Source organism: Magallana gigas, chromosome 9, assembly GCF_963853765.1.
Source record: "Magallana gigas chromosome 9, xbMagGiga1.1, whole genome shotgun sequence".
Classification (NCBI taxonomy): domain Eukaryota; kingdom Metazoa; phylum Mollusca; class Bivalvia; order Ostreida; family Ostreidae; genus Magallana; species Magallana gigas.
In genome coordinates this window covers 15198139-15212963 of record NC_088861.1, presented here as the reverse complement: position 1 = coordinate 15212963, position 14825 = coordinate 15198139, and the positions used below count along the sequence as shown (strand labels likewise).

At 31.6% G+C, this 14825-nt stretch overlaps 2 protein-coding genes across 7 annotated transcripts in view; both read right to left on the bottom strand.

Annotated features, from left to right (window-relative positions):
- The window catches only part of LOC105343022 (mucin-5AC), a 156921-nt gene extending 154715 nt beyond the window's left edge, over nucleotides 1–2206 (bottom strand). For 2 of the 6 annotated variants that reach the window (XM_066070686.1, XM_066070687.1), the window contains exons 1-3: nucleotides 2115–2205; nucleotides 597–614; nucleotides 164–490 (exon numbers count right to left, since the gene is read on the bottom strand). In XM_066070686.1, the coding sequence (XP_065926758.1) occupies nucleotides 164–490; nucleotides 597–614; nucleotides 2115–2193 (424 nt within the window). In that variant the 5' untranslated portion in view covers nucleotides 2194–2205. Of the gene's footprint in view, nucleotides 1–163; nucleotides 491–596; nucleotides 615–1302; nucleotides 1445–2114 lie in introns of all 6 variants that reach the window. The other 4 variants (XR_010709074.1, XM_066070685.1, XR_010709073.1 and 1 more) reach the window with 3 other exon arrangements.
- A 618-nt stretch (nucleotides 2207–2824) lies between these two features.
- LOC136271203 (uncharacterized) lies at nucleotides 2825–10779 on the bottom strand. Its single transcript, XM_066070683.1, has 4 exons — nucleotides 10450–10779; nucleotides 7444–7767; nucleotides 4061–4139; nucleotides 2825–3805 (listed from the first exon to the last, which is right to left on the bottom strand). Exons 1-4 carry the CDS (start codon nucleotides 10586–10588, stop codon nucleotides 3220–3222), a joined length of 1128 nt encoding a protein of 375 aa, XP_065926755.1. The 5' UTR covers nucleotides 10589–10779; the 3' UTR covers nucleotides 2825–3219.
- Nucleotides 10780–14825: the final 4046 nt, after the last annotated feature.

Here is a 14825-nt window from a genome sequence, read left to right as displayed (position 1 = left end):
ATTTGTTAACATTAGTTATAAAAAAAGCGTCGTTCTAATGGCTTTCGATGTTGTAAAGAATAGCTCATTAAATTTGTATAAGAATATCGTTTGTTGCGCTACTATCTAAGTTAATAAATCAAAATCCCATCGCCTTTGATAATAATAAATCTATTACCGTTACCTTGAAATCCTAGACATTGATAAAAGGTTCCTGGTGAAAATGTTGGTGAGTATTCTGCTTCTACATTTATAGATTGGTCTAATGACAGTGTAAACGTAACTGACGATCCCTGTGGAATTGGACAGCCAAATGTATGACTTCCATTTACTACCACTTTCGTATTACATGATATTATTGTTAATGTTTCCGCTGTCACAAGTAAATCCCCAGCAAATCCAATGAGGGCCACAGTACATTCGCATGGTTGGTTAATTTTGTTAAAGTCCACGTAGATCCGTGGTCCCGAATTCAATGCTCTGCTACAGGTAGTTATTGATATACTTCCAACTACAATTATAGTAATTGACAAACACATATTAAATAAAATAAAAATAAACAACTGTTAAACACTGTTTGAATTCTTCATAAAATAATATTTTGGAGTTGTACTCACCATTCGATGGACATTGTCCTGAAAAAGAGAATTAGACGTTAAATTTTAAATATTTGTTATTTATATTTGTATTAACAATTGAGTGAGAAATTAAAGTAAATTGGAATAAAAACCAGTTGCTATCAAGCATTAAAATTTGCTCTTATAATATCATAATTAGTTTTGTGGGCTACTTTAACCGAACAAATCAACATCCCCAGGCCAATGAGTGATGTTACCGAGCAATTATATCATAATATCATAAGTATGCGTACTTGCACAAGCGACATAAAACACGATGAATTGAGTATACAGCGCGGGTTTTATGTAAAAACTGAAAATTATTGTCACACTCTATGGAAAGCTACCGAGTAACCGTTTTGTTCATATATAATATAAATTTTATATTGCATACCAAATATGAAACTACTTAACAGTATTTATGTTTCATAATACATAATAAAAAATACAATATCATATAACACAAACAATAAATGGCAATGTAAACGATTTCTTTTTACTACCAAACGGAAATTCCTAACGTGCTTCCCCCAATGACTAACATGGACTGTGAATACATGTATACAGATAGATCATTTTTATGACAAAAGTAGGTTTCAGAAAAAAATACATATTAGTCATTTTGTATAAATAAATAGAAGAAGTATAAGAAAGCAGAAGGATTAAAAAACTGTCTTTTAATGTTAAACGTTGTCTTTATACTTACGGACTAATAAAACTCACCATTTGTTGTCATTAGGAAGGCAAAAGCCATTAACACACATAGAAGATCCTTCATTGTACATGTATGACATGTATGACTAAACTAACCAGGAAGGATTTGATGACTTCATATCAACCTAACAAAACTAAAATTAAAGTCGGGTTGTATTTTTTTTCAAATTTTATTGAAAAGTATGTCACAAATCCTATTAGCGATTCTTTTGATTTTTTTTAACATTTTTTTCTGTTGTTGATAGGGCAAAGCGCATTACATTTAAAAACCAACTACATGTACAAAAGAAAATTGTTAAGAAAGGATAAGTTACACATTTTAAAAAAAAAACAGGAACAAAAACTAAAAAAAAAACCCAGAAAATGTTAGTAACATTTATACTCAATGACTTTTGTGAAATTTTCCCCCATCGGATTTGCCTCTCTATAAGATAGTTTTGGAAAGAAGGCTGTGTGAAATACTATAATAGGTTATTTTATCTCTCATCAAGTTAGTGGTGCTACTATGAATTGCATAACAATTGGAATGAAACAAGATGCCTTTCTTAAATATTATGTTGAGAAATGTAGAATATTTTAGAAACAGATTATAGCGCTTTTCAAATAGACCATTTACCATAAAGGGGCCATTTCCGTTATTTAAAACCCCTTTTTGCTTCCTTGTTTATTTTACAATTCAACAATTTGAAAGTATTTTCTTTGTTAACAGTTAATGAAAGTTACTTTATCACTGTACTCAGTGTTAACAATTATCGGTCAAATATCATGAACACACTAAGAATTTAAGATAGTTATGTAATTAACCTTTTCTGTCGAAAGGCATCTTCGCTAGCCAATGGTTTTCGGTCCACTCCGCTACCCATAAACCCTTAGCAGGTTGCATTACAAAAATTCGGTGACAAGCTCCGTTTTATGATTGGCTGCTGCTGCGAGTAGCTGATCCAATCGCAGTGCTTGTAAATGTAAACTTACATGATTGTGTGATCTTTCGTAAAACATTCGGTGATTTTAACAAATTGAGACACAGGTTCTCGAGGACAGTGCCTCCCCAGCATTGGTCTAACCAGATTGCTTTAAAAACCTATATAACATCTTGCATTGATTTCTAAGATATGAAGACGTGTTACATGCAAAAAGCACTTACTATTGAAATTAATATGTTTTTAAACTGATTTTGATTTTTTAAAAATGCTACATAACACATGTTAGTCTTCTCGGGCGACAATATAAGAATTTTTGTTCCTCGACGACAGGAATGCCCTGGAATGTTATGTCGCCCTCTGCCTTCGGCATCGGGGACATAACACTCCAGGGCTTTCATGTCACATCAGAGCAAATACTCTAGTATGCCGCCCTCGATACTTCATTTTTGAGTATTTTTGATGACTTTTTTGTTTTGTTTTGTCACAGAAAATATTTTCGGTACTTTTTGGTCGATGCGACAACAAAGTAGACATTAGCAGTGCTACGAATTAAACTAAAACTGGAGAATATAATTTTTCGAAAGAAAAATCATGAAAATCAAAATTCATAATCCATAGAGGCGAGGGGGAAGGAAGACCAGCACAAGTTAAAAAAAAACTATTTGAAATAAATCCCTAAATCATAAAACATCTAATTCGTTTTGGGAAGGGCCAGTTTCGCTTTTAATATTCATTATAATTTTTTCCTACTTATAACAAGTTTAGGGGTATTTTTATGATAATTTATTTTTTGTTAATGTAAATCAAGTAAAATATTTGCACCCCTTTTCACACATATCCCCCAATTCTTCCTTCAACGTTCCTTGTTTGCATGCATGTAAAACAACACTAGGAATAATGTACCTAAAATGTTTAACAGAAAATTGAAGACTGATATTAAAAAGCATGTCATCTTCCTTTTTTTTTAATTTTTCATCAGTCAGCTCTTATTCAACACCAATGTAAAAGAAGCTTTTTTGGTTTTGTATTTGCACACTGTCATGGACAGTTGCATAACTTTTGTTTTGTTTATACACCTGCGCATAGACATCTCGTCTAGAGTGACTTATATTGCTATTATTTGGAACTGGAAAGACAGGTACTGAATCTACAGGTTGATTAATAGAAGGTCCGTCGTCATGATCTCGGTTACTTTCCAGATCTGCTACGGATGAATAACCATCACCTTGCTGTTTGTCTTCTTCTTCCTCTTCTGTGCACGTATTATCTTCGACCTCGTCAGAAGAGACGTATAGGGGGTTTCCTCTCAAGGCAGTGTTTGAATCAGCATTTTCCTTTGTAGGTGCACTGTCCTCTTCCGTAGATTTATCTCGGCTACATTCCAGATTTGTTGCAGATGAATAACCTTCAGCTTGCTGTTTGTCTTCTTCTTCTGTGCACTTAATATCTTCGACCTCGTCAGAAGAGACGTAAAGGGGGTTTCCTCTTAAGGCATTGCTTGAATCAGCATTTTTATTTGTAGGTGCACTGTCCTCTTCCGTAGATATATCTTTCGTTCTTTCAATTTTTCCTCTTCAGAAATGAGAAAAACAAAATCAAAAGATGAACAACTTAAAGGATATTAGAGAGCTCCATGCTATATCATAATGGCTTGTACCTGACATATAAACTGATTCATTTAATGAGATGTGTAACTACATTTAGATACCATCTTGTATGTAACAAGTTACATATTCACTTTAACATAATTGATTCGATAAAGTGTAATAGATTACTAAATGTTATTTTTCTTATGTAACACATGTATAAACAAACAATTATACAGACCTTTTCGTCAGGGCTAAGACACAAGTTATTAGTCCAATAAGTATTATTACAACCCCAAGCGCAAAACCGGCGATGATATCTAAAACAACAAATTCTCATAATTTTTTATCTTAAAATGAAAATTAGATGTTAAGTAAATCTAAGGAATTCTAATATTTTTTTGTACTCTCGTAATACAGGTATAAGGTTTTGACGTAACAACGTTTAGCCTGAAAACGAGTTTTTGATGGTAAATGGAATTTTTCAGTTATAAATTAACAAATGTATCAAAATGTGCATGTCCTCAAAATCTAATAATATGTCATTTTTAAATTTCTTGTGTACTGTGTTTTAAATTGCCGAAGATATTATTATACATGTAAGAGAGGTAGGGACATCTATCGGCGCATATTGTAGAAAAATACAGTTGGCTCTTATGACATTATTCGTATTACAAACGATGTATAAGTTTTTGTTCTATATGTCCAGTCAAGTTTTCGAAGACGACCACATTAGAAGTACCAGACGCTTTCAGTACAGACCGTCAAGGTCAGCATGCTTCGACGTCTGAGTCAGTTTTTTTTAGTTGCAATTTTAAATCTCATAAGGTTAATCAAAGTACTGAGAGTACTGAAAGACGGAGTCTTGAAAGTTTTAATTTATAATTGTCCACATTTTCCTTGAATATGTTAAAAAAAACTATGAGTTTAAATTTGTTGTTTCAAACTAGTATGTTAAAATTCGCCTTTTTGCAATTGCCTAATACTTTGTATAAATTTTACTAAATCCCGGCCGGGACTGTTCTTCATAATTGTAGACAATTCACACAATGGTATTTCATGTAGAATAAGACCCCAAGGAAAAATGTTAAAATCTACAACTAACCGGGGAAATCAAAACGTCAATTATATTTAGGTAGATAATTTGAATTATTAGATTTATTTAATTTTGTGATCCAAGGGAAAATCCACAAGTCGGACGTATCTGTTATACAAGGTTTATGAAAACTCCGAAAACTCTCAAACTACTGAATTACCGAACGAAGTTAACATTTGCATACCGATAACAAACGCAGGCACCTGACGTTAGAAATATTTATTTTTACAATAAGATTATACCAATTACTATAACAAAAAGAAGGTTCGTCACGGTAGCCATTTTGATATTTTAGACCGACTTATCTGTCACGATTTTCTTGCAGCGATTGATATAAAATTATTAGGTAAAAATAAATTCGTTCGCCACTTACTACTTTTTTGTTTTAACTGGTGCGTCATCTACACGAATTACGATACAACTGTTCCTTTCATTAAAAATCATACTCCGAATTCAGTCAACTGCTTTTCAAATCGATAAAACTAGAAAGTGGAGACCAAAAGTAATGAATCACGTCATGTTTTGGGGTAGACCTTTCGTGATTGGCTGTTATATATGTCGTTAAAAATAAAACAACAACATAATAAGGACATTAATTGATAAATTTACAGAGATAAATCAGTTAAAGGATGGTTGGGAAAAAAAAGTAAGGAAGATGTACAGATCAGTTACTTAGTGCTAATGAAGGAGAGCTGGTTTCATGTGTAGGAAAAATATGCACATTGCGGTAACATGTTTTACTGACAATTGCTAAAGCAAAAATTATTGTATGATAATTGTAAATTGTTAACGTTTGCTATTAATTCAAAATTATTTGATTTTAAAATTCCTAAAATATGCAAAGGTAACGATTTAACAGCAAAATCCTGTATTGTGTATGTTGTAGGACATTGCCATTTCAGGGATCTGTATCCTTTCAATATACCTTCGTATAATAATTGCACATTTTCATGCATGTCTTGGAAAAAATGAACTGATGAACTGAACAAAAGCTATTTCATTTCATTTTTTCGAAGAACTACAGTGAAGGATTTGTAAATCAGATTTTAAAACTACGATAAAAAACTTGTAGTTTTTATCTTTTTAAAATTGAGATAAGTACTATTTATTTACATGTACTACCACACGGTAAGAAACAAAAAATTAAAACATAACAACCATGCATTATCTCTGAATTCATAGATCTAATAATAGTGCGAGATATTTACCGATGGGAGAAAGATCGGCTGGGTTTCTGATGAGAGACATTAAGATATTGATGAAGAATTCTTTTATATCATGAATATGACTGGTTTTGTCCGTTATAAAGTATAAACCTTTGTCTCATAACATTAAAGAAATACATGATTATATATTCCAACTAAGCCGGACAACATGAACATTAACATTTAACTTGGTTTTTCAATCGATAAGATTATTTGATTTATATAAATTTTGCTTACAATGCATTGTTCAAAATTTAAATTCAGTTTAATTAACTTAAGAGTTAATGAACAAGAAGACAAATTCAGACTTGTTTTTACTTTCTATGTACAAAATTTAGAGATGAACAGCAGTCATGCCGCAAGTAGACTAGAAACCAATGAAACACCTATCTAATGTAAAACATCTGTGTATAACCCGTCCAGATTTTAATATCGGCTCGCGCATGAATTTTCAGGTGATAGATTGTGAAAATAAAATTCACAACTTTTCAAAAATGGTACATTGCGTTTCGGAACTTTACTTTCGATACAACCTTCATCCTCTTTCATTGATAAATGAGCTCGTCCACCAACTGATTCGTCGATGGCAATGTGCATGCAGTTACGCAACTCATTCCACAAATCACTACAACTATTGAACCCGAGCAAGAATAGACTGATCAATAAAACTATTTGATTATTTTCTTTATAAAATTTGCTTTATACATAGAGGACTTAAAACGATTTAATGCGTCTTTTTATGATATATATTTACTGAAATGCATGAAAAGTTTCTGTACTTTTTTTACGCGTAGACTCAAAAAGTCTAAAAACTGATTGTTTTTGATTGTAGTAAATTTTCAATTGACAGCAGCACACACACAACACAAAATTAAATATTACAGAATATTTTTAATGAAATGAGTGTTCATGACAGTTAGTATGTACATTTATAAAGTCATGCAATTCTAAAAATCTAAAAATGGCATGCTTTACCGGGTATAATCAAAGTTAATTTCAATGTTGGATTGGTCAAAAAGAAAAAAAAGTTTTCATCCTAAATTCAATTTCTGTTTAGAAAATGTATGACAGAAATTTGAAATTCTCTCTAAAAAATATATTTTAAAAATTAGTTTTATCAGTAACCATATTACATGTATATGAGTAAACAAATGTGCATTTGCAGAGTTCCATATCAAATTTGCAAATAAAATGTAACAACTAAAGATGTCAGTTAAATTATATAAATGTTTTTAGGAGGTTATAAAATTTTTCATAAGCAAAGTAACATTTCCTTTTTTTCGACTAAAGTTCATTGTTTAAATCTTTAAAATCAACACTTACATATCATTTTTTGTGAATCATCTGGTGTTGTTTTCATGGTCGGAGAACTAAAACTGACACTAGCCGTTTCCTTTGAATTTGTGATGACATCTGTATTCATATTATTTGTAACAGTGGCTTCTTTCGATGGCTCAACGAAAGAGGTTGACCTTGAGTGGATTGACGGGGTTGTTGTTGTCAGTATTGATTTTAAGGTTGTTGTTGTTGTTGATGTTGTTGTTGATGTCGTTGCTGTTGTTTTTAAAGTTGTTGTTGTTGTTGTTGATCTCGTTGTTGATGCTGTTAATGCTGTGCATCTAACACTCAAATCTCCATCGGTGCCACCTGAAGAGATAAAAAATTAATGTAGTAGAACATATGGAACGCCATAGCTGCCTTAAGGTCAATTTTATATTATATGAATTGGTATATCTTTTATATGCAATAGTAATATCAATATATGCAGTGGTAACATCATTTTATGCGGTAATTTCACCATTATATCCAGGTGTAAAATCTTTATATGAAGTGGTAACATCATTACGTTATGACGTAAGATCATTATGTGCAGTGGTTTATTCATTAAATGCTATGAATAAATCTTTATATGATATGATAAACTCATTTCATACAGAGATAAACTCATAATGAACTGCTGTTCAATCGTGATGTTATGTAGTACACTCTTCATGTGCAGTTGCAAAATCCTTTTATGCAGTGCATCTTCTTGACAATAGGTGATAAGTTTATTATATGCAGTACTAACATGCATCATGTTATGGCGTGTTAAAATCATTATGTACATTTATATGGTGGTTAAACCTTTATGTATTGTGGTGAAAGCTTTACATGCAATTGTAAATCCTTTATATGATGCGGCAATTCTAGTTATGAGTCATATGATGTAGTCAGTTCTTTAGATGATGTGATCATTTCATTATATGGAGTGGTAACTTCTTTATATGCAGTCGTAACTTTTTAAAGTTTTAATGTTTTGAATTCACGAGAGAGAGAGAGAGAGAGAGAGAGAGAGTTTCTCTGTTCTTGATACATAAATGTGTGATAAATCGAATGGATTTTTAGTAGAGTACGCGTTTAATTTTTAAAGTAAAATAAATTTCAAAAAAATGATTGTACTTTGTAGAAATTAATACCCCCTCTTGACCCGCGCATACAGTTAGGTAGATCACAATGTATCTTGATGTTAACATAGAAGAATTTGATTTCTACTTGCTAGCGTGTTTTAAATATACATGTAATTCTTCGGAGCATAATTAGAAAATCTAATTCTGTCTCTTCAAAAACGTTTATACTGAGTTACTTTGCTCTTTAAAATCATTTTAATAGCATCCATATAAACCGTGGCGCTTGGAACAAACTTATCCGTACATCGCTTGTTCATACATTATTGCACGGCTTGCTTTTAACAACGTCGAACAATGTGTACATATATTTTTGAAAACGACATATTTTACCAAAAAAAATACATTAACTTTATCGATTGATGGGTTACTTTGTTTTAAAATCCCTCGTTCAGCAGCAGATGTTTACAATTCTTGTTTATAATGCAAACAAAGTCGGTAACGTTGAAAAAAATCAGCACACATGTAAGATATAATATTACAATGACAAACGTTTTGAAACTTTACCCCGAACTTATAAAACGGGTATTACTTTTTCATGCGATTAAAAATTGATTTAAAAAATACCAAGCAATGAAACCAGTCACATTTTCAGTGTAACCATTTTACAATTTGTTTACTGTATGAGGGTCTAGAACGGGGGGGGGGGGGGGGGGTCGTGGGGAGGACACTACCCCAGGAAAATTCAAATTTCTTAAATTTTCATAAATTTACCAAAAATTAAAATTTGCCTCGGACCCATCACCTTCCTTCCCTTTGGCAAACTCAGTATTCATCGGACCCCCCCCCCCCCCGAAATAATTTCTGGATCCGCTTATAAGATGGTCTTATAATAATGATATCTGCAACAGCTTAATGGAAAAAAGCAGAGGAACTGCAACACCTTCTTTGTAGGATTTAAAATACAAAAATACATGCCCGGTAAGCTTTAATTTTATACAGTGGATGAAACAACCATAAAAAAGAGGTTAAGTCCAACCAATTTCTTTAAAATCAGATTAATTTAATAACGGGATGCCTATGGGCCACATCGCTCACATGGGGAACAATAGGTATAAAATCAGCTTAATGGAGTCATAATACAAACTATCTGGACAATGTACAATGATACATGTAGATCCTGTTAAATAAAGTCCATTTTCCCCCTGGATATTCTTATGTTTATAAACATTAGTTCATTTTCTAACAGGATGTTTTTATAGTCATATCACATGTTGAGTATTGCAGTTCTCAAAAAGATCCTTAGCAGTTTTTTTTATATATGGGATATAAACCGACATACAATTGTAAAATCATTTTAGAATATTACATTGCATAAAATGGTCTTCCTTTTCTACAATGTAAGAGTGTTTTTGGCGTTTCAATATGTACACCATCTACTTGCTTACAATAGATGGATATCAATGAATTTCCATAGAAAAGAGAAAAACAATGTTCTTTTTGTTCATGTGTAAATTAATAACTGTCAGTGTGTCGTAGGGCACAGAAAGACGTCGGTACGATTTACTTGTAGGTAACTTACGACGCGGATGTTCTTACTGCCTTTCACAAGGCAAACGTACGTCTGGTGCACACAAATTGTAAGACAAAGTACGCTGCACTCGTGCACCGCACGTTTCGAGTGCATGCAAACTCGTTTTTAATCAAAATTGTCCGTGACACCTATGACTCGATTATCAAACTTTTGTTTGTTTTACGTTGCATTCTCAATCAAATCAACACGATATTTAACGATCAGCCACAGGAACAACGACTGACAAAATCCGTAGCATACGCACAATCCCCAAACACGTCCGACCAGTTCTGACTTAAGCTTTAAGTCTTCAAACTATAGCTACTTTTTCATTGATTGTTAAAGGAGAAGAGAGAAATAAACGTATTTTACCGTACTGACGAATCTGAAGACATTGATGAAACCTTCCCTGTTTGGAAGGTTTTGTGTATTCTGCTTGTACATTCACTATCTGATTACTTTGGACGTTTAACGAATGGTTAGATCCTGCCGAGGCTGTGCAGTCGAACATAAAGTCATCGTTAATTTTGACTTGTGTATTGCATTCCTCTGCAGTTGATTTCTTCGACAACACAAAGAGGTTCCCAGTAAATTTTGGGGTCACAGTGCAGGTACATGGACTGTTGATTTCGTAAAAGTCTATATGTATTACTAGATCATTAAACACTGATGGTTTACATCTAGATACATATGCACCGGGATCTTGTGCTACAGAAGAAAAAAAAACTTAAATCGTGGACTCAATATTCAATTAATGTTGGATAATGAAATAAATGAAACAAATTTGTTGTACTCACAATTTAGTATACATTGTCCTAAAAAGAGACGATTAAAATATAATTTCTTAAATGTGTCTTTAAGCAAAAAATGTTTTCATAAATGAGTCTGCAATAAAGAAATGACGCAAAAAGAAATGATACACATAATTAAATGGATGTATTAAAATTTAATATGTTAATTATATCACAAAAAAACGTTTCTATAAATATGCAATTGACCATCACCTGCTAGCATATATAGACAAAATCCATGAAAATGTGTCATATTTGAGAACAATATATTGCTCTGCTTTTTTGTTTTGAATAAAATCTATAATTCAACATAAAACATTCATAACAGATATTCAATTTATAATTGATGTGTCGCCTGAAGGCTCAGAATATTAATACATGTATTAAAGGCGATTGAATAAGTATACAGTGCGAGACTTTTAAAAAGTTAGTTTAGAACTAAGAATTATATATATCTTACTAAAACATATTCAATTTGGTATACCGATAACCCCCACCCCCTCAAAAAGGGGGGGGGGGTAAACAAACACCAAAGCAAACTAAAAGCAATTTTCAATATATTTTGAAACCGGATGTTTATTATTGAAAGTTCTAAAACATGAAATATTAACAAAACAAATATTATTACAAGTTAAGCGCACTAACTTAAAGGTTTAAATTTAGCATTGATTTCAGAATATTAGATCCTGATTTTTTAATTACCAAAATGATATCAGCGGAACAATGAGACTTCATCCATCCCCTTCCCCATATTGTGCAACAAACCGACTTTAAATAATTCTAGTTGATCATCGATTATTTTATTTCACCCGTAAGAAATATGCTCAAGATTGAAACTTTTGTTTTACATTTTATCAAAACCCAATGCCTAATATAATGATGCAATATGGTAAATACTATATATAGCTACTTTAAAGGCAAATGTGTTCGTCTAATTATCAAAATGACAGGTTAAATGCATTATGTCCAAAAACTAACAACACATAGAATGTACGTATTATAAGTTTAACTATAAATATGCGGATTACAGTTTTTAGGAAGTAAGAAGAAAAAAATTCTAATTGAATTTAATGTATACTAGAAATAACAGCTGCTGCATTTTTTCATTACTTTTTAATTTAACAGAACAGTGAAACGAACCTTTTGATGTGACAATGAAGACAGAGGCCAGCAACCAGCAGAACATTTCCTTCTTATTACTCAAGTTCTAAAAAACTAACTATAAAGAAAACAAATGATAACCCTTTAAATTACATACAAGTTTAAAAATAGAGTCATTTAAATATTTAATCGTTTTTAATGAATCATATATGAAAATCTAGTCAAAATACTTATAAACTCTTGACTGCTTCAATAAATGATAGCCTTAAAGAAGATATTTTTAAAACCTCTTCAAATGGTGTGTTCTCTTTGCCTGACAGTGCAGCTAAGCTTGTGTTATCTTCATATATGTCAATGCTGCATTAAACTTAACTGTTTTTATATAAGGGATATCATTTGTACACTAACACTATAACTTGCATAAAATATCGACTACTCCCGGTATTCACATACATATATTGCATTATATTCTTTGATGCCAGAGAAGTGCACTTTAATCATATTTCCTAACACCTCTTAAGAGGAAATGACCGCCAATATTGAATACTGTCACTAAGCAAACACAATACAAGCTCTTGGTCGGCAGACATATTACTTATTCTTTTGTGTTTAAAAACAATACAAAATCAATTTATCATAATAATAGAAAAAAATAATTGAAATTTATTTGTTGCTTAAAATTCAAGTACATGTATTAACCGCTATCAGATTAAGTGGAACACTCTGTATGTATTTATCGATGTAAAAGTCATGTTGATAGCTTCAGCAATCTTAGCTGTTAATATATGGTTTTTATTGCTTTCACACTACATGTATATTGTCGGTGTCCGCCTTAAAAATGATATTTCTTTATAAGAGTTGTTTATCTGTTATCTTATCTATTAAAGTATGCTTAATTAATAATTTATACTGTTAAATTATATTGTGTGTGTTTTCTGTCGATTGCTAACAAGCGAATACATATTCTTTGAAGATACCATTCCTAAAATCATTTTTGAATAAAGAAATTGTTGAAAGAAAAACAATTTATGTTGAACAAAAAATCAAGCAAATGTGGTATCTCACTTCATTGAAAGCTTATAGAAATAAAACTCTAAGTGATGTCACCCTTGTGGAAAGTAATTTTGTGAAATCACACACTTTAGATATCGTAGAATCATTAAGAGCTTTAGAATGTTTGATCAATTCATCAGGCATTATTTTTTTTCAATAATTAAAAAAAGGTAGATGAGCTCTTTACATGTATCTTATGTTTTTTTTGTGTAAATTGGTGGACTACATCGGATCATGAACCAATTATAAAGAAGCTGATGATAAAGTTAGATTAGAGACAAATGGGTTATCTTTTTCATATGTTTGACAGACGTTTTTGTGCAAACTAGTGAACTATAAAGCCATTAAAATAACTTCATCCGATAATAAAGAGCAGAACATTTCCTGATAGACTCTTGTGAGGTTTATCAAAGGAGAACACTTCTAACCCAAAATAGAACTTCCGGAGTTACAGCTGGCTATTGGATAAACTAGTTCACGCTAAAAATAACACGTATTTTTGTCTCCTCAATATATAGTTTGCCTTTTGATGGGTATTTGCTCAATTAGAGGGGGATAGGTCATTGGCTGTTTTGTTTGAAATGCATATCATATTTTTAGACTTGTTTTGATTACAGTTTCCAATTACCATTAACCATCTAAATTGATTCTTTAGTGTATCTTCCATTTGGCAGCCTTTCATATACAAGGAAGACAGATGTCAGAAACAAGCAGAAAAGTTCTCTTATTTTACTCAAGTTCTAAGTTACTAACTAGGGAAAAAAACTCCGAAGCACAAATTTAAAATAGTCTTCATGTTGTTTCAAGATTTAATATTTTGGACTGCTTTTCATAAAGTCAAATATTAATGATATGAAAACTGAGCCAAAATACGTATACACTCTGGGCCGTCTTAATAGATGATAATCTTTCAAAATGCATTATCAAACCTTCTTCAAATCATTGTATACGTTGTATTACTATGCATAAAACTGCAGTTATGTTTAAATTCTCTCAACCCATGTCAAAACTCAATAAACTTAACTATTACATGCAATAAATGAATTATAAATTGTACACTATAGTATGTCCCAAGTTATTGCTGCCATCACTTTTTGATGATTTTTAATAAAAATGCACATACATGTGAAAGAAATAGAGTTAAAATCGATGAAAGGGGAAATATCCAGTATATCTTTATTGAACAATAATCATTTTTCACTCATGAAAGTTCACAGGAACGAAAACAAATTTCTTACGGAGATTTATAATGGGAAATGTTAATATCTTTTCTTTTTTCGAAAGTACTCGGGATATCTCGCGCAATTTTTCAACGTTATCATCCGGGCTTATTAATGGCTGATGCAATGCAAAATCTCCGTAGACTTTCTATTTTGGGATGTGTATTGAAACCTGAAGCGGTCGAGGGGGCGTTTCAAAACAGATAATCTAGACATTTTTCATATAAGTGGATGAACGTAGTTTGAGCACAAAGGTATTATGATTTTCGAAATATCAAGCAAATAGTGATGGAAGCAAAAACTCGGAACAGGGTATAACTCAATATGAACTTGCACTTATTAAAATCACTTTAAATTTTTGCTTGTGTTGAACGAATTTATACAAAAACAAACCTAAATTATAGAAATTTATCATTAACAAACACTAAAATATATATTGATGTAAAAGTCATGCTAATAGTTTCTGCAATTTTAGCGGTTAATTGATAGTTTTCTATTGCTTTTCAAATTACATGTATATTAACCCATATCTGCCTTAAAGGCTTGATAATTCTTTGTAGTAGGTGGTAAACTGGTATCAAAT

Bases quoted from the DNA above. Each gene is read 5' to 3' on its own strand.
- LOC136271203 (XM_066070683.1), bottom strand. From the start codon at position 10,588: ATGTTCGACTGCACAGCCTCGGCAGGATCTAACCATTCGTTAAACGTC. The intron at 7,768-10,449 runs GTAAAATACGTT...TTATCTCTTCAG, and splicing joins TCTTCAGATTCGTCAGTACG to GTGGCACCGATGGAGATTTG. The intron at 3,806-4,060 runs GTCTGTATAATT...TCATTTCTGAAG, and splicing joins GTCTTAGCCCTGACGAAAAG to AGGAAAAATTGAAAGAACGA.